This window comes from Phocoena sinus, chromosome 12 (genome assembly GCF_008692025.1).
Source record: "Phocoena sinus isolate mPhoSin1 chromosome 12, mPhoSin1.pri, whole genome shotgun sequence".
In the NCBI taxonomy this organism is placed as follows: domain Eukaryota; kingdom Metazoa; phylum Chordata; class Mammalia; order Artiodactyla; family Phocoenidae; genus Phocoena; species Phocoena sinus.
In genome coordinates this window covers 10087710-10102026 of record NC_045774.1, presented here as the reverse complement: position 1 = coordinate 10102026, position 14317 = coordinate 10087710, and the positions used below count along the sequence as shown (strand labels likewise).

General features: G+C 40.6%; 1 protein-coding gene across 4 annotated transcripts in view; it reads left to right on the top strand.

Annotated features, from left to right (window-relative positions):
• Positions 1-14317, top strand: part of ARID1B (AT-rich interaction domain 1B) — a 416165-nt gene that overhangs the window by 289789 nt on the left and 112059 nt on the right. For all 4 annotated transcript variants that reach the window (XM_032650747.1, XM_032650746.1, XM_032650749.1 and 1 more), the window contains exon 5: positions 2906-3149. In XM_032650747.1, the coding sequence (XP_032506638.1) occupies positions 2906-3149 (244 nt within the window). The remainder of the gene's footprint in view (positions 1-2905; positions 3150-14317) is intronic.

Below are 14317 nucleotides of genomic sequence, written 5' to 3'. Positions count from 1 at the left end.
TCGGTCCCTGTTCTTGGTGAAGCTTGTATAATTCCTGACACACAGGTCACCATGCATTTCAGCTGAGACCTGTCCTTCTTTTGTTTCCCCCAAGGAAGAGGCAAAGACATTAGAGGCTATACTAGATACCACAGGTCGGCACACTTTTTCTGTAAGGGCCGGATAGTAAATCGTTTTAGGCTTTGAGGGCTACCATCTCTGTCAAGGTCTCCATTGTGGCCCAAAAGGAGCCATAGACAATACATAAAAGGAATGGCTGTGACTGTGTTCCAGTAAGATGTTATATACACCGAAATTTGAATTTCAAATATTTTTAATATATCACAAAATATTACTTATTTATTTATTTATTTATTTAGTGGTACGAGGGCCTCTCACCGTTGTGGCCTCTCCCATTGCGGAGCACAGGCTCCGGATGCGCAGGCTCAGTGGCCATGGCTCACGGGCCCAGCCGCTCCGCGGCATGTGGAATCCTCCCGGACTGGGGCACGAACCCGTGTCCCCTGCATCGGCAGGCGGACTCTCAACCACTGCGCCACCAGGGAAGCCCCACAAAATATTACTCTTGATTTTTTTTGTCATTTTAAAATGTTTGGCTTACAGGTGGAGCCGGAATAGGTAGGGTCTGATTTTAGCCCTCAGGCCATAGCTTGCCTTGTCCTGGAGCCCACAGGTGTGTCCCTTCGTACTTCTGTGAATTGGTTATATCAGGTTAGGAAGGGAATGCTTTAGGGGCAGGTACTTTAAGAATTACCCAGGACCCAGCCACTCTTCTAGACCCCCCGCCCTCCCTGGCTCTGAGACGGTGGGGGGGGGGTGGGCGGCAGATGTCAGGCAACTCAGCATTCAGCCTAGGGTGGGAGGGATGGGTGGAATCCTGTCCTGTTGTCCCTTTCGGCATTCAGCACCTCTGCATGTGTGCATGTACACACATCTGTTAGCTTAAGTTTTGTTTCCAGGAACTCAGATAATTGCCTTGATTGCTGAAGTGTGAATACTTTCTACATTGTATGTAGCATACTACTTGCTTAATAATCTTCCTCTGTTTCTACCTGGCTTCACAAAAAAATTCTGAAAGTCTGAATCGAACTATTGTTGAACCCAGTAATCAAGCTGAATACAATGTTTTACCAGCTGAACATGTGCAAAATCATGCATCTCGTGTGCCCTAAGTAGAGATGTTTATATATTTTTTCTCTGAATTCTGAAAATGTGGTTCAGTTTGCCCCATTTTATTTTGGAGATGATACTTTTTCCAGGAGGTGATATTTTCAATCACCCGCTACTATTACTGTTTCTTACTTATAAGCTCAGTTATATGACATGACATTGAAGATTACTCTGTTTTACTTAAATGTTATTCTTCTTAGCATAAGAAATTTTTGTTTTTCTGTAACATTCATTTTTTTGTGAGATTTTCATCAGCTCTTCTTTAGAACGTGTTTTTTAATCATTGGCAATTTTGCTGTTAATAAAAGCGAAGTTAATTATATAACAGATGGTTAACAGATAAACTTTCCAGGAGCCTAGGATCCTGATTCTGAGTTTGCTCTGTGACATTTTGGGGTACCCTGAAGAGCTCTAACCAGCTCTGCTTTACCTGGCCCCCTTTGTACTTCCTGGTCTAGATTCATTCTTCAAATCCTAAGCATCTTCCTCCACCAGTTTCCAAAGCCCTAGTTTTAGCAGTCCCAGTAGTAAGCAGTGAGGTAAAATTAAACATTAATAAAATTACATGAGTGGAAGATGTCAATTAGTGTTGAATATGCTTTGCAGACAGTAGCATAACCTGGTATTTCTGATCCCATTCTGCAGTATTTAGTCCTAGATTATCAAGACAGATATCTTTTATCCTGCCTCTCAGTCTTTAGGGCTTATTCAGCACCTAGCTCCGGGTCTCACCTGGGTTTGCAGACTTAGTGATCTGGGAGCCCAGCCATTGCGGCAGGCCTGCACTGACGTACTGACTCCTGCTGGTGGGGGCCATGGCACATGCCCTAGTGCCACAGCCATGAGGAAGACAGAGTAAAGACTCTGTCCTCTCACTCTGATGAGAGTGTGGAAGACAGTTTCCTCCTTCCTCTTCTCTCAACCTCCCTTCATAATCTCTAGCAGATGTCGCCTGTCCTCAGTGGTGTAACTAGTAACAATAACCTTGACTCTCTGATCTTTGGTTTCTGTGTCTGTCAAATGAGGATTTTAGTAACTGCCTAGAGGTTGTTATGATAAAATTACAGGACCTTAAAGATTGTTTAGCTTAAAACTGTATAAAAAGTAAGTTATAACATTAGGACTCATTTCTGCCAACATAACTTCAAAGGGATTTATTGTCACAATATGAGATAAAAATACACATCACTCTTTTACTATAAGAGCACTTTTGCAATTACCTAAAATGTAAGAATTTCTCACCACAAGGTTTGGTTACAATTTTGACTATTACGTTAGAAGATCATAGTTTGAAATTCAGTCAGTCCTCCAATGTTGATTTCTAAATAGGAGGATCCAAAGCCTATAGTTTTCAGCTTACTGAAGTAATCATTTACGAATCAGGCATTCCATTCGGATGGTACATCACCGCATAAAGGGCTTTTCCTGTGACTCTTTGACAGGTTTGTTGGACTAGATGCTGACAGCTTAAAGGAAAGCTATAGGATAGTTTAATGAAAGGGAGGTACAACTTTACTCACTTTTTAGCGATAGATCAGATCCTATGGGTTCAACTTACTCAACTTACTCTTGTCATTAAAGTCTTCTAATAACAAGTGGCCATGCTCTGAATTTTGGGCGTTATCTAGAAAAACTTTGAAGGGGGCATTGTTATGATTTTCAAATAGTATTTTGAACAGGTATTGGTCCAAATATGTGTTATTCTATAAATGCATGCTATTTCTTTCTTTCTTAGGACCTGTCTGGCTCCATTGATGACCTCCCCACGGGAACGGAAGCAACTTTGAGCTCAGCAGTCAGTGCATCCGGGTCCACGAGCAGCCAAGGGGATCAGAGCAACCCAGCTCAGTCACCTTTCTCTCCACACGCATCTCCCCATCTCTCCAGCATCCCTGGGGGCCCATCGCCTTCTCCTGTCGGCTCTCCTGTAGGAAGCAACCAGTCACGATCTGGCCCAATTTCTCCTGCAAGTATTCCAGGTACTCATTTCTAAATGATTATTATTTTACTCTGTAGTAAATACAGACCTAGTGTTCATCAATAACAACATGCATACCGTTATTTTTTTTTACTATTTAAAAACCTAATGATGGGACCACATATTAGGAGCATAGCTATGAATTATCACCAAAGTATACAAGCATCCCAGTTCCTAAATATACTTGACTAATGACTGTAAACACCTAATTAATAAAATCAGCAATTACTTTGATATTTTCAGTTTGCACATTTTCCTTAACTTATGCCAGAAAATTATTCTCTTAGCATATGTTTTGTGATGATTCTGTTAAATAAGCTCCTCTGTTGATAAATGCCACGAAAGTGAGATTATTGGTCGTACTAGCCTTAGTTTTTAGGGTTCTATTTAATTTATACCATGGCAGTTATTTTCTAAAATATTTTTAGTGTTTATACTTCTTGTCTTAATTTGCCAGCACACATTCAAGGCCTTGTTATTTATACAAATTCTTGCCTTCTAATTTTTATATAAGAAGTGCATGTTCCAATTAACCTCTTGCATTCAGCTATTTCAGTAGTCATACTACTTCTGTATCTTTTGCTTCCTTTATTATGTGCTTAGGGTTATGTATTTGTTTACTTATTTGTCAGTTGCCTCATCCTATCCCAGCTGTCTTTTCTTATATCAAACATCATTCATTCAAACCCACCAAGCAACTAGCTTTCCTTTATCTGCAAAGTAGGTGTAATTTTTTTTCTGTGTAAATTTTGCTAGTGTGATGCAGGTGGCTGCTAGAAAAGTACTTTTTACTAATCTATCAGAATGGATATTGAATTGCTGATAAATTTCCTGATAGTTTGTTCTATTATCTTAAAAACATGGGTGGCAGTTTTAACCCTTTTAACTATTTTGCTCCTTTTATATTTTAAATACATGTTGTATGTGTATAAACATATGTATGAACATATGAAAAATGCTAATAATGAAACGTAACTCAAATGAGTACTCATGACTCACGATCCAATTTAAGAATTGGAGTATTGCCAGTGTTGTTTCTACCTGTGTGTTCCTTCCTTTTCTTCAGCCCTATAACTCTCCCCAGCCTCAGATATTCTCTGAATGTATTTTAAATCATTCTTTTTGGATTATTTGGAGTTTTTAAAGAATTTTATTACGAACATTCATAGAGTACGTATTGTTAGTTTTATTTAGTTTTGAGCTTTATAGAAATGTATCATATTAAAGTGACTATATAATTTATCAACCAAGCTGAGACACCTTTGAGCTTTTAAGGGTTGCTATTAATAATTGAAGTAGAACAGGTATAAACCAGGAAGATTCTGGGCAAATCATGAAGTATGGTCACCCCAGTAATACAATATGTGGCCTTCTCCACTTAGCTTTTTTGACTAAATGTTATGTGCCTAGGATCCGTATTTTAAACTACCTATAATTTTGATACATTTTATTGATGACATCTTGATGTTACCTTTCTTTCAAAAATATTTGTCCTCATAATGATTGTAATAAAACCTGGATTTACCTGCTTTTAATATTTTTAAAGCTATGACTACTATGTATTTCAGAATTCCTTAGGCAATTTTTGGTATTGAGATGGTTTTTGAGGTATCACCTACCTAAACACTGGAAAGTTCTATGTAAAATACTAAGTTTGTCAAAGAGCCCACTCCATTTTTCTGAATTGCATCCAAAGGACTTTTCTTAATAACTTAAATGAAAACTTTTCTGAGGCATCAAGATATTTTAGTTTTCCATTTAAAATTCCTAGCATGGGTAGTTCACCATCTGATGATTTTCGTACATATACTTATCATTCCAGATGGGGATTTTGAAACTTTTATTTCACTGTTTGGATTTTGGTGCTGTATAGAACACACAAAACCCAACAAAAGAGCTCAATTTGGGTACGTGATGTCACATTAGAGGTAGATGTAACTGGTCTAAGAGTCTAGTACTTAGTTGTGTTTTGCACAGGGTAAGGTTGGTCAGTGAATTACGATTCTGCTGACCTCTATTAGCCCTGTCACAAATGAGGCCTGTCCTTCACAGTACCTTCAGGGGAGGACCTGAATGTGATTTTTCTCTGCTGACTTCCTGGGGAAGTGAGTTTTTAATAGAAAGCTTTCAGCTTTCTTGGAAATGATGTTTAAGGCTAATAGTTTGTTTTGTAAACGTGTGTCAGAAATTCTGACTGCCCAGGGCCAGGGCCTACGTTTCATTTCATCATATTGCAGCCTATATTACCCTACACGATGCTTGATAAAACTATTCAGTGAAATTTAGTACAGGGATAAAATTACATAGTAAAAATTCCACTTGTGTTCAGAGGCACGCTATTCAGATAAATCCAGAATTATCTTTGCTGACTGTAAAGCTGTAGAGTAATAGAGTTATATAAAACGTGGCAAATAGAACATTTCTTTAATGTCAGTGTTACTCTAAGGGGAATAAACTCTTAGAAAATCTGGTGAGCAGTTTTGGCATTTATTCACCTTTCTCCCAGGTGTGGAATGACAAATAACATTTGAGCTGGATGGACTTTCCTAATCATCTGATCCCACCTCGTCGTTTTATTGCCACTTACCAGCTGTGTAACCTTGGACAAGCCTCTAAGCCTCCTTATGCCTCAGTTTCTGCATCTGTAAAGATAATAACCACATCTCATAGGATTACTGTAAAGATTAAATGCGTTAATACATAGAAAGCAGGCACATGGTAAGCATTCAGTGCACGGTAACGATCGTTGTGATTTCGGTTATTGTTATTATTCACACTGAGATGTAGAGACTTGTCCATGATCATTACTGTCCGGAACAGCACAGGTGGTTTTGGCTACAGGTCTTCTGATTGTTAATCCAGTAGTGTTCTTGTGCCATTCAGAAGACACATATATAGAGTTTCCAGTGATGATTTGCTGTGTGTACTGAGGTTATTCGATAGGACCGCTAGAACTAGCCATGGAAGCGCGATGTATTTTCGCAAAGTTGAAACCATTTTTCTCCTGACCTGAAAAAAACAGATAGGTCAGCGGTCGCTCTTCTGGGAGGCTGGGTCTGAGAAGGTTAAGAAGGGACAGAAGACAAGCGTTGAGACCCCTGCTTCGCTCAGATCGTAGGCAGGTAGACTTCTGCGTGAGGCGATAGGCAGGCAGTGTAGCATAAAATTTACCAATAGCTGCAGTTCAGAATCCTGGGTTATTTCTCACACTTTCTGCATGTATTGAGGCGACATGAGTCCCACCCGCTCCGTGTTCCCAGCCAGGGCTGCCACATGCACTTGAGCAGATTGCTCACTGGACCAGGGATATGGGCCGGGGGAGTAAATGGCAGTGAAGTGCCGGCTGCTCTCCTGGGGGAAGGGGCACCCTTTGTAATTCATACAGCGGAGCCGCAGAGCTATCAGCACTCTTGTCCTGGACCTCTTGGTAGTCATCCTCGTGGCTTGAGTACAGATACCACCTGTTTCTCTACTCTGTTCCCCAGCTAAGCTCAGGGACACTCAAACATACATTTTTGGTAGACGCTCATCAAACATTTTATGTGGTGTTATTTTACGGGGATTTGTTAAAAATCATGCAGGTTTTATTGAAAAACATTTTGGTCTTCTCTTTCCCTCCGTTTAGCCTATATGCCCTTCTTTTAAAAAGTTCTTTTAAATACATTTTTGTGAACTTTGTCATAAATAATGAAACCACACTTTAGAGACGATCGTAGCGTTGATTATTTGGGGGGTTGTTATTTAACTAAATGCAGACACCCTTCCTTAGAGAATAAAGGAGCCCTTAGGCTGATTGAGTAGTCTCACCTCCTCCTTTTCCCATCTCTAGCCCTTATGTTAAATTTCGTCGGTCTGTACCTTAGAGTCTGAGATCATTTCCGATCTACCTACGTTTGCTTCTGAGTCTGAACCAATGAAATACAAATGTCCGGTAAAGATTACATGGTTTCTCACCCAGGGCATGATACTCAGACTGCTTTTTTGGGGGGAACATCTGTTTGGAATTTCCCTTTATTTTTCTGTCTGTAGCCTTTTGCTTTCTTTTCTCCCCCTTCCTTCCTCTCATTCCCAGCACTGACTTGTTTTTCCTGCCCTTACTTCTCTCCCATTAACTCCTGTTATATCTTGCTAGTGCCTCTCCATGCGTCACACAGATTGGCTGGTTCGCTCATTGTCTCTCCAGCAAGGCGCTGTTAAAATGAGCAGCTGTTGTGTAGCTGACAGCTGGGGTGAGGCAAAGCCAAAATGTTGTGCGGCCTCTTCCTGGTGTTGCTTTCCCAGGGTTTTTTGAAAAAGTGCAACCGTCTTTCTCCATCTCTACTCTGGTAAATAAAATTGACAGCTAATGAGAAGTATCCCAGAGGTAGATGGACAAAAGCCCACTAAAGCATCCCAAACGGCTGAATCTGTTTCTTGCCTGTTAAACCTTTTCTCCACCCACTGCAAATTTGCCCTCCTATCATGCTGCCTCACAAACATTGTGCGTGCCATGGGAACAACTACTGTGATACACCGGCACATCAGCCCTGGTACATCCCTCCCTAACTCAGTGGGGCTTTTCCTTCCTGCGTTCTTTTGAAAAGCAGGATGGAGATTTTCTGTGGTAAGTAGCCACATGGATTCTCTCCCTTTGTTTGCACATTACTGGGCTCCAGCATTGCAGCTGTCTATGGTTAGAAGGGAAAGGATTCAGCCTGGTTGTTTAATCTAAACAAGCATTTGAGAACAGAAATGTCTACGTTGTACGTTCAGTGCCATTGTACATTTTCCGGGTTTTTACTTAATGTTTCATTTCCCTCTCCTCTTGATATATTTATATTTAGAAACAGAAATGAAATATCCCCATCTTTCTAATTGTTAGTGGGTATGTATGTACACATTTAAATAAAGCAAATCTCACGTAGGGCGCAGTTGATTCCGAAATGTATGATATTAAACATTTTGTTTCCCTTCTAATAAACGATCCCATTGCATTGCTTCCTGGGTTACAGCCGAGAGTTATTGACCTTGATTTAAGGAGAATAAACTATTGGGTCTTGAATGTATTGTGTAGGTCTTAGACTGGGCCTGATTCGTCCTAACACATAGTGGAGGCTGACACAGCACAACGGCAGAATGCATTGCTGTTGCCAAAAGATTTAGTGGATGTTAATTTCACTTGTCTTGCCTCCAGAACCAACCACTGCAGTTTACTAACAAAGCAAAAATGTAAATAAGCTGAACGGTTTTTATTTTTATTTTATTGGCCGAAGGCTTTTGTCAGCTTTTTCCTCCACGTGCTCTAAGCAGCAACAGTGTTTAAATATTCAGAAAGGTGAACATCCGGTGGGGGATGCTGATAGGCAGGCGGATATTAACTGTTCATAGCCTAATAAACAGTTTTGTTTATAAAAACTTTAAATGTTCAGACTGTTGCGGTTAGTCCATCGGTTTTATTATCAAAGATCTAAGTAAGGATAGAACCTGTAAATTCCTGAATAGATTTTTCCCCACTCTGTTTTTTAGCATTTGGCATTTGTGCCAAGTCCAGTTTTAGGCGGAGCTAAGTCACTTTCATCTGACAGCCGAAGGGCTATTGATTATTGTAGACTAGGACCCCAGATAGAAAATTAGGTGTTCCCAGTAGTGTCGTGATGAGGAGACATTTCTTTCCAACCATTCTTTTTCTGGCATAGTATTAGGTGTTTATTATGAGAAGACCAATCAAAGTCAACATTTTCCTAGCTGTCATAGACAGAAATAAAATAAAGTTTCATCAAATATGGGAGTAAAACTCCCTCCTTTTAAGTTTTACGTGCTTTGCTGTTGGAGGTGTCTCGCCTCCCCCCGCCTTGCGCCTCCCCAGATTGACTGCTGGCCAAAGGAGAGCACGAGGCCGTGGGTCAGGGTGTTCTAAGAGCTGAGAGATGTAAAGGAAGAAGAAGGGCAAGGGGAGAGTGGTCTTTCATCAGTCTTTTAAGAGCTGCCCTCCTTGCTCCAGTCTTTTTCCATTCATGCCTCCCGCCCCCGGAAGCTCTCCTTTCCCTCCCTCTCCAGCCAGCTGGAGCCTCCCCCATGAGCATCTCTGCCCATGTGCCTCCCCAGGTGGAGCTGCTCTGTCCCTCTTTACTTACATAGACTCATACCTGGCAAATAAGTTGCTGTCCTTTGAAAAGGACCACAGGTTTTAAGAGCCTGCAGAAATGGCTTTGCCAGAGATAGCCCTTCCACTTTCATAAAGCACCAGTTACTTTATGGTTAAGCCTGATTCTCTGAAGCTTTATCATGTCAGTTCCCAGATGGTGAGCGATGCATCCAGCGTGCCAACTAACCATAATGAATTTGTGCCCCTCAGGAAAATCTTAGACACTAAAAGAATGAATTCCAAAAAAGGTAGCACATATTAGATTAAATATGGAAAATAACTCTTCGGACAGCGTTGTGGTTTATTTAGAGTTCTCCTGTATAAGTGCTCACCTGGTTTACCCTCTGCTTTGAAAGTGAGAGCTAAGTAGATTTCTGTAGGAGCTGGTATAGCTGCAGATACAAACAGGAAGATATTCTGGTCAAAAAAGCTAATTTTCTTGCTTAATTTGACATTCAGACAAGCAAATTCTGGAAGGATGCTATAATGGGAAAGAGAAAAATGAATCGCAGTTAGGAGTTAGTCATAGGCTGGAGTGAACAGGAAGGATTTTAGTGAGAGGAAATGATAGTTCCTGGTCTAATTTGTCAAGATTAGTACCTAAAAAATGAACACCGGAGGGTGTAAATCAGTGTCTCTCTCTTCTTTAATCCATTCCCCTGGGATTTTTAGAACTCTTAGGGCTCAAGCCCAACCCATCCTAAATAAGTAAAATTTTCACTTTTTAATTTATCCTGGCTTAATAAAACTCAGGGTCAAATTATGAGCTAATTTCTATATGTAAGGGGTTCTAAACCAGTTTCCTTTCATGATAGCAGTAGAATCTCTAAAATTTTTTATTGAAAGTCTGCAGAGTCACCCTACCTGGTAATCTTATTTTGAAACATCTATCAAGTGTTCTTTTTTGGCTTCACTCGAAGTAGAAATCCTGCAACAGCTTGTTGCAAGGAAGATGCATGCTGCTTATTGGCAGGCTGTGCAGGAAAAAAAAAAATTCTTAAACACAAAATGCCATTGATATATTCGTGGTTTTAATCTGTGGCAGCCCAGAAGACATCGATTCAGCACTTCTACAAACCAAAGAGAACTTCAGCCAGTATTTTTTTTCCCTTACAAAGTAAAATATTTGTGTGTTGTACAAAGCAGTAATTTCAGATCCTTTCCAAATGATGCTGAGCAATACTTAAAAAAAGCAACAATATATTTTGTCTTTTAGAGAGATGCCATTGCAGCTCTCTGTGGCTTGGTTACTGGTTATTAGAGCCTCCCCCTTTAAGATACTAATTTAAAATTCAGCCAGGATCCTGGCTGTACCTTGGTCTCCTGCTGTTTCTAAAGGGCAGGTTCCCCACTGCTGACCTGCAGCCAGACCCTTGCATTTGCAGCAGCTGCTCCAGGGTTCTTAGCTACCCTGCCCTTTAGAGGTCCCTCCTGACCCAAGGCAGGTATCCTGATAAACTGGGGAATGAGTATGGCTCCTTCTTTTCCAAAAGTAGAAATCGTTCCAGTTCTTCCATCCCAACAAATTTCAAAGTAAGCCTTTTATCCTCCTCTCACATTCAGAAATGAGAGCACGGGGATTTTCTCAAAATACGCAGTCCCACTTGGTTTTGCTCCCCCTCTTAGTTAAAATTAAGTCAGGCAGTTCAGTTTAAACTCTCCTCTCATTTTCCATTCCCTTTCTTTGATCTTCTGCATATGAAAATGTAGGAAAGCCTGTGTCATCAAGGTCATATTTTGTGCCTCATTCTGCTCTGTAAGATCCGCAGTAACGAATGTGCTGACGTGCTGGATCCAGCAGTCCACTCCCACTTCTCCACGATTTCTTTTTTTACGTTATTCACTGAAGAAGCACTTCAGACACCTTGTTTACTGTTTGTTTTCATTTCTTGAGCTAAATGGACTGTCACTGTTCTCGACTTGTGCTTAACTAAGTATTGTGTTTTTTTTTGTTTTTTTTTTTTTGCGCTACACGGGCCTCTCACTGCTGTGGCCTCTCCCGTTGCGGAGCACAGGCTCCGGACGCGCAGGCTCAGCGGCCATGGCTCACGGGCCCAGCCGCTCCGTGGCATGTGGGATCTTCCCGGACCGCGGCACGAACCCGTGTCCCCTGCATCGGCAGGCGGACTCTCAACCTCTGCGCCACCAGGGAAGCCCTGTTGCTTCTTGAACCAGCGTTGCGCTGCCGCTGTTGGAACGCTATTGGCATCGAACTGCTGTATTTTCTGTCTTCACTGGGAATGAGGAATCGGAAGGAAGGGGCACAAAAGCTTTTAGGGACTAATTTTAGCCTAGAAGTAAAAGTTTCAAAAGTCATTTAGCTACATTTTGGAAAACGGTGATAAAGCAAATAGTTCTCACAGTCAAGATGTTCGTAAAGTTGATTCCACAAACTTTTGATGTGTTACTGTATTTTCTAAAGGGAAGAAATAGTAGTTGTGAAAGGAACAAAACCACTTTACAAGGAGTGTCATGCCTGTTTACCTATTTTCTGGTAATCCTGGAGCCAGGATTATTATGATGTGTTGATTGATTATAGCCGTTATGTCTCCTGCTAATCAGTTTCATCACTTATTCTCAGCTCACACACTTGCACCTTTGATTTCTCTTCCGTAACAGGGTGATACAGGTTGGTATTGACTAATGAAGAACAGAATTGGTTTCGGCAAGAGACAAACAGAATGCTGACACCAATCCTAAAGTGCATTAATCTTTAATAATCCACATCTGCTTGTTTATAAATGATATAACCAGGGATTGTTAATGTTGATACTCTCCCTTCCAAACAGAAAGTGACATAGGAGTCTGTACTTGGAAACTACAGTAAATGTGTATAGCTGAATGCCAAGAATGTGGCCGTGCCGAGGATGCCAAATGGATTAATTCATCGAATTTTTTTTTTTTTTCAAGTAGCATGTTGCGCTTTCACTACTGGGTAATCAGGTGATCTCCTGAGGAAAGCCCATTAGCCCAGCTGCTCATTTTCTTCTTTCATTCATTAATTCAGCAAAGTGCTGAATGCATCCTATGTTGTGGGCATGTTTCTAGAACTGGAGAAAATACACTGAATATAAATGACAAAGGGACCTGTCCTCATGAAACTTAAGTTCTAATGAGAAAGACAGGAAATACACAAAACAGTATTGGGTTGGCCAAAAGGTTCGTTCGTTTTTTTCTGTAAGATGGCTGTAGTAGCACTCAATTGTCTTTAACTTCATTCAAAGCAGTCTTGTTAGATTGTATGTGACAGCTGTCATATCAGCGTGAATTTAAAAAAAGACTTATCAAAATGGGTGAATTTTTGTGTAGGCATTTTAATATTGAAGTTGGAAGAAAAAAGCAACATTTTGGGCATATTATGCTTTATTATTTCAAGAAAGGTAAAAATGCAACTGAAACGCAAAAAAAGATTTGTGCAGTGTATGGAGAAGATGCTGTGACTGATCGAACATGTCAAAAGCGGTTTGCAAAGTTTCGTGCTGGAGATTTCTCGCTGGACGATGCTCCACTGTCGGGTAGACAAGTTGAAGTTGATAGCGATCAAATTGAGACATCAATTGAGAACAATCAACGCTATACCACGCAGGAGATAGCCGGCATACTCAAAATATACAAATGAAGCGTTGAAAACCATTTGCACTAGCTTGGTTATGTTCATTGCTTTGATGTTTGGGTTAAGTGTAAGTTAAGCAAAAAAAAAAAAAACCTCTTGACTGTATTTCAGCATGCGATTCTCTGCTTAAATGTAATGAAAACATTCCTTTTTTTTTTTTTTTTTTTTGACTTGAAACGTCACCCATTTATTATCTCACAGATCTGTAGGTTGTAAGTCTGGCAATGTGTGGTTGGATTCTCCGCTGAGGGTCTTACAACATCAAAGTGTTGACAGGGCTGTGTAGCTTTCCAGAAGCTCTGGGGAAGAATCTGCTTCTAAGTTCACTAAGGTTGTCAGAATTCAGTTTCTTGTGGTTGTAGGACTGAGGTCCCTGTTTCCTTGACACGTGGCCCCAGCCATCTGCTGGCCAGCAACATTAAATCGTTCTCACTCTTCAGATTTCTCTGATTTTCCCTCTGCCTTGCTCTTCAGCTTTTAAGGGCTCATGTGACTACACTTTGTCTATGCAGAAATTCAGGATAATCTGCCTATTTTAAGATCTGTTGATTGTTAACCTAATTTAGGAACTGCACAGTTCCCTTCGTCACGTAAGGTAGTGTATTCACAATCATCCTGGGGATTTAGGCATGGGGTTTTTTGTCGGAGGTTGGGACATAATTCTCTCTGGCATAGGGTCTTACAAAGAGCAAAGGATATCATAATGAAAACGTTCCGTTTTTAAAACAAATTGTGACGGGCAATGAAAAGTGGATACTGTACAATAATGTGGAACAGAAGAGATCGTGGGGGCAGGTGACGTGAACCACCACCAACCACACCAAAGGCCAGTCTTCATCCAGAGAAGTTGATGTTGTGTATATGGTGGGATTGGAAGGGAGTACTCTATTATGAGCTCCTTCCGGAAAACCAAACGTTTAATTCCAACAAGTACTGCTCCCAGTTAGACCAACTGAAAGCAGCACGTGATGAAAAGCGTCCAGAATTAGTCAACAGAAAATGCATAATCTTCCATCAGGATAACGCAAGACCACATGTTTCTGTGATGACCAGACAACAACTGTTACAGCTTGGCTGGGAAGTTCTGATTCCTCCGCCACATTCACCAGACGTTGTACCTACAGATTTCCATTTATTTCGGTCTTTACAAAATTCTCTTAATAGAAAAAATTTCCATACCCTGGAAGACTGTAAAAGGCACCTGGAAGAGTTCTTTGCTCAAAAAGATAAAAAGTTTGGGGAAGATGGAATTGTGAAGTTGCCTGAAAAGTGGCAGAAGGTAGTGGAACGAAACAGTGAATACTTTGTTCAGTACAGTTCTTGGTGAAAATGAAAAATGTGTCCTTCATTTTTACTTAAAAACCGAAGGCACTTTTTGGCCAACCCAATATATAGCTTACTGTTAGGGGGGAAAATCAGATTGCTTCTTTAG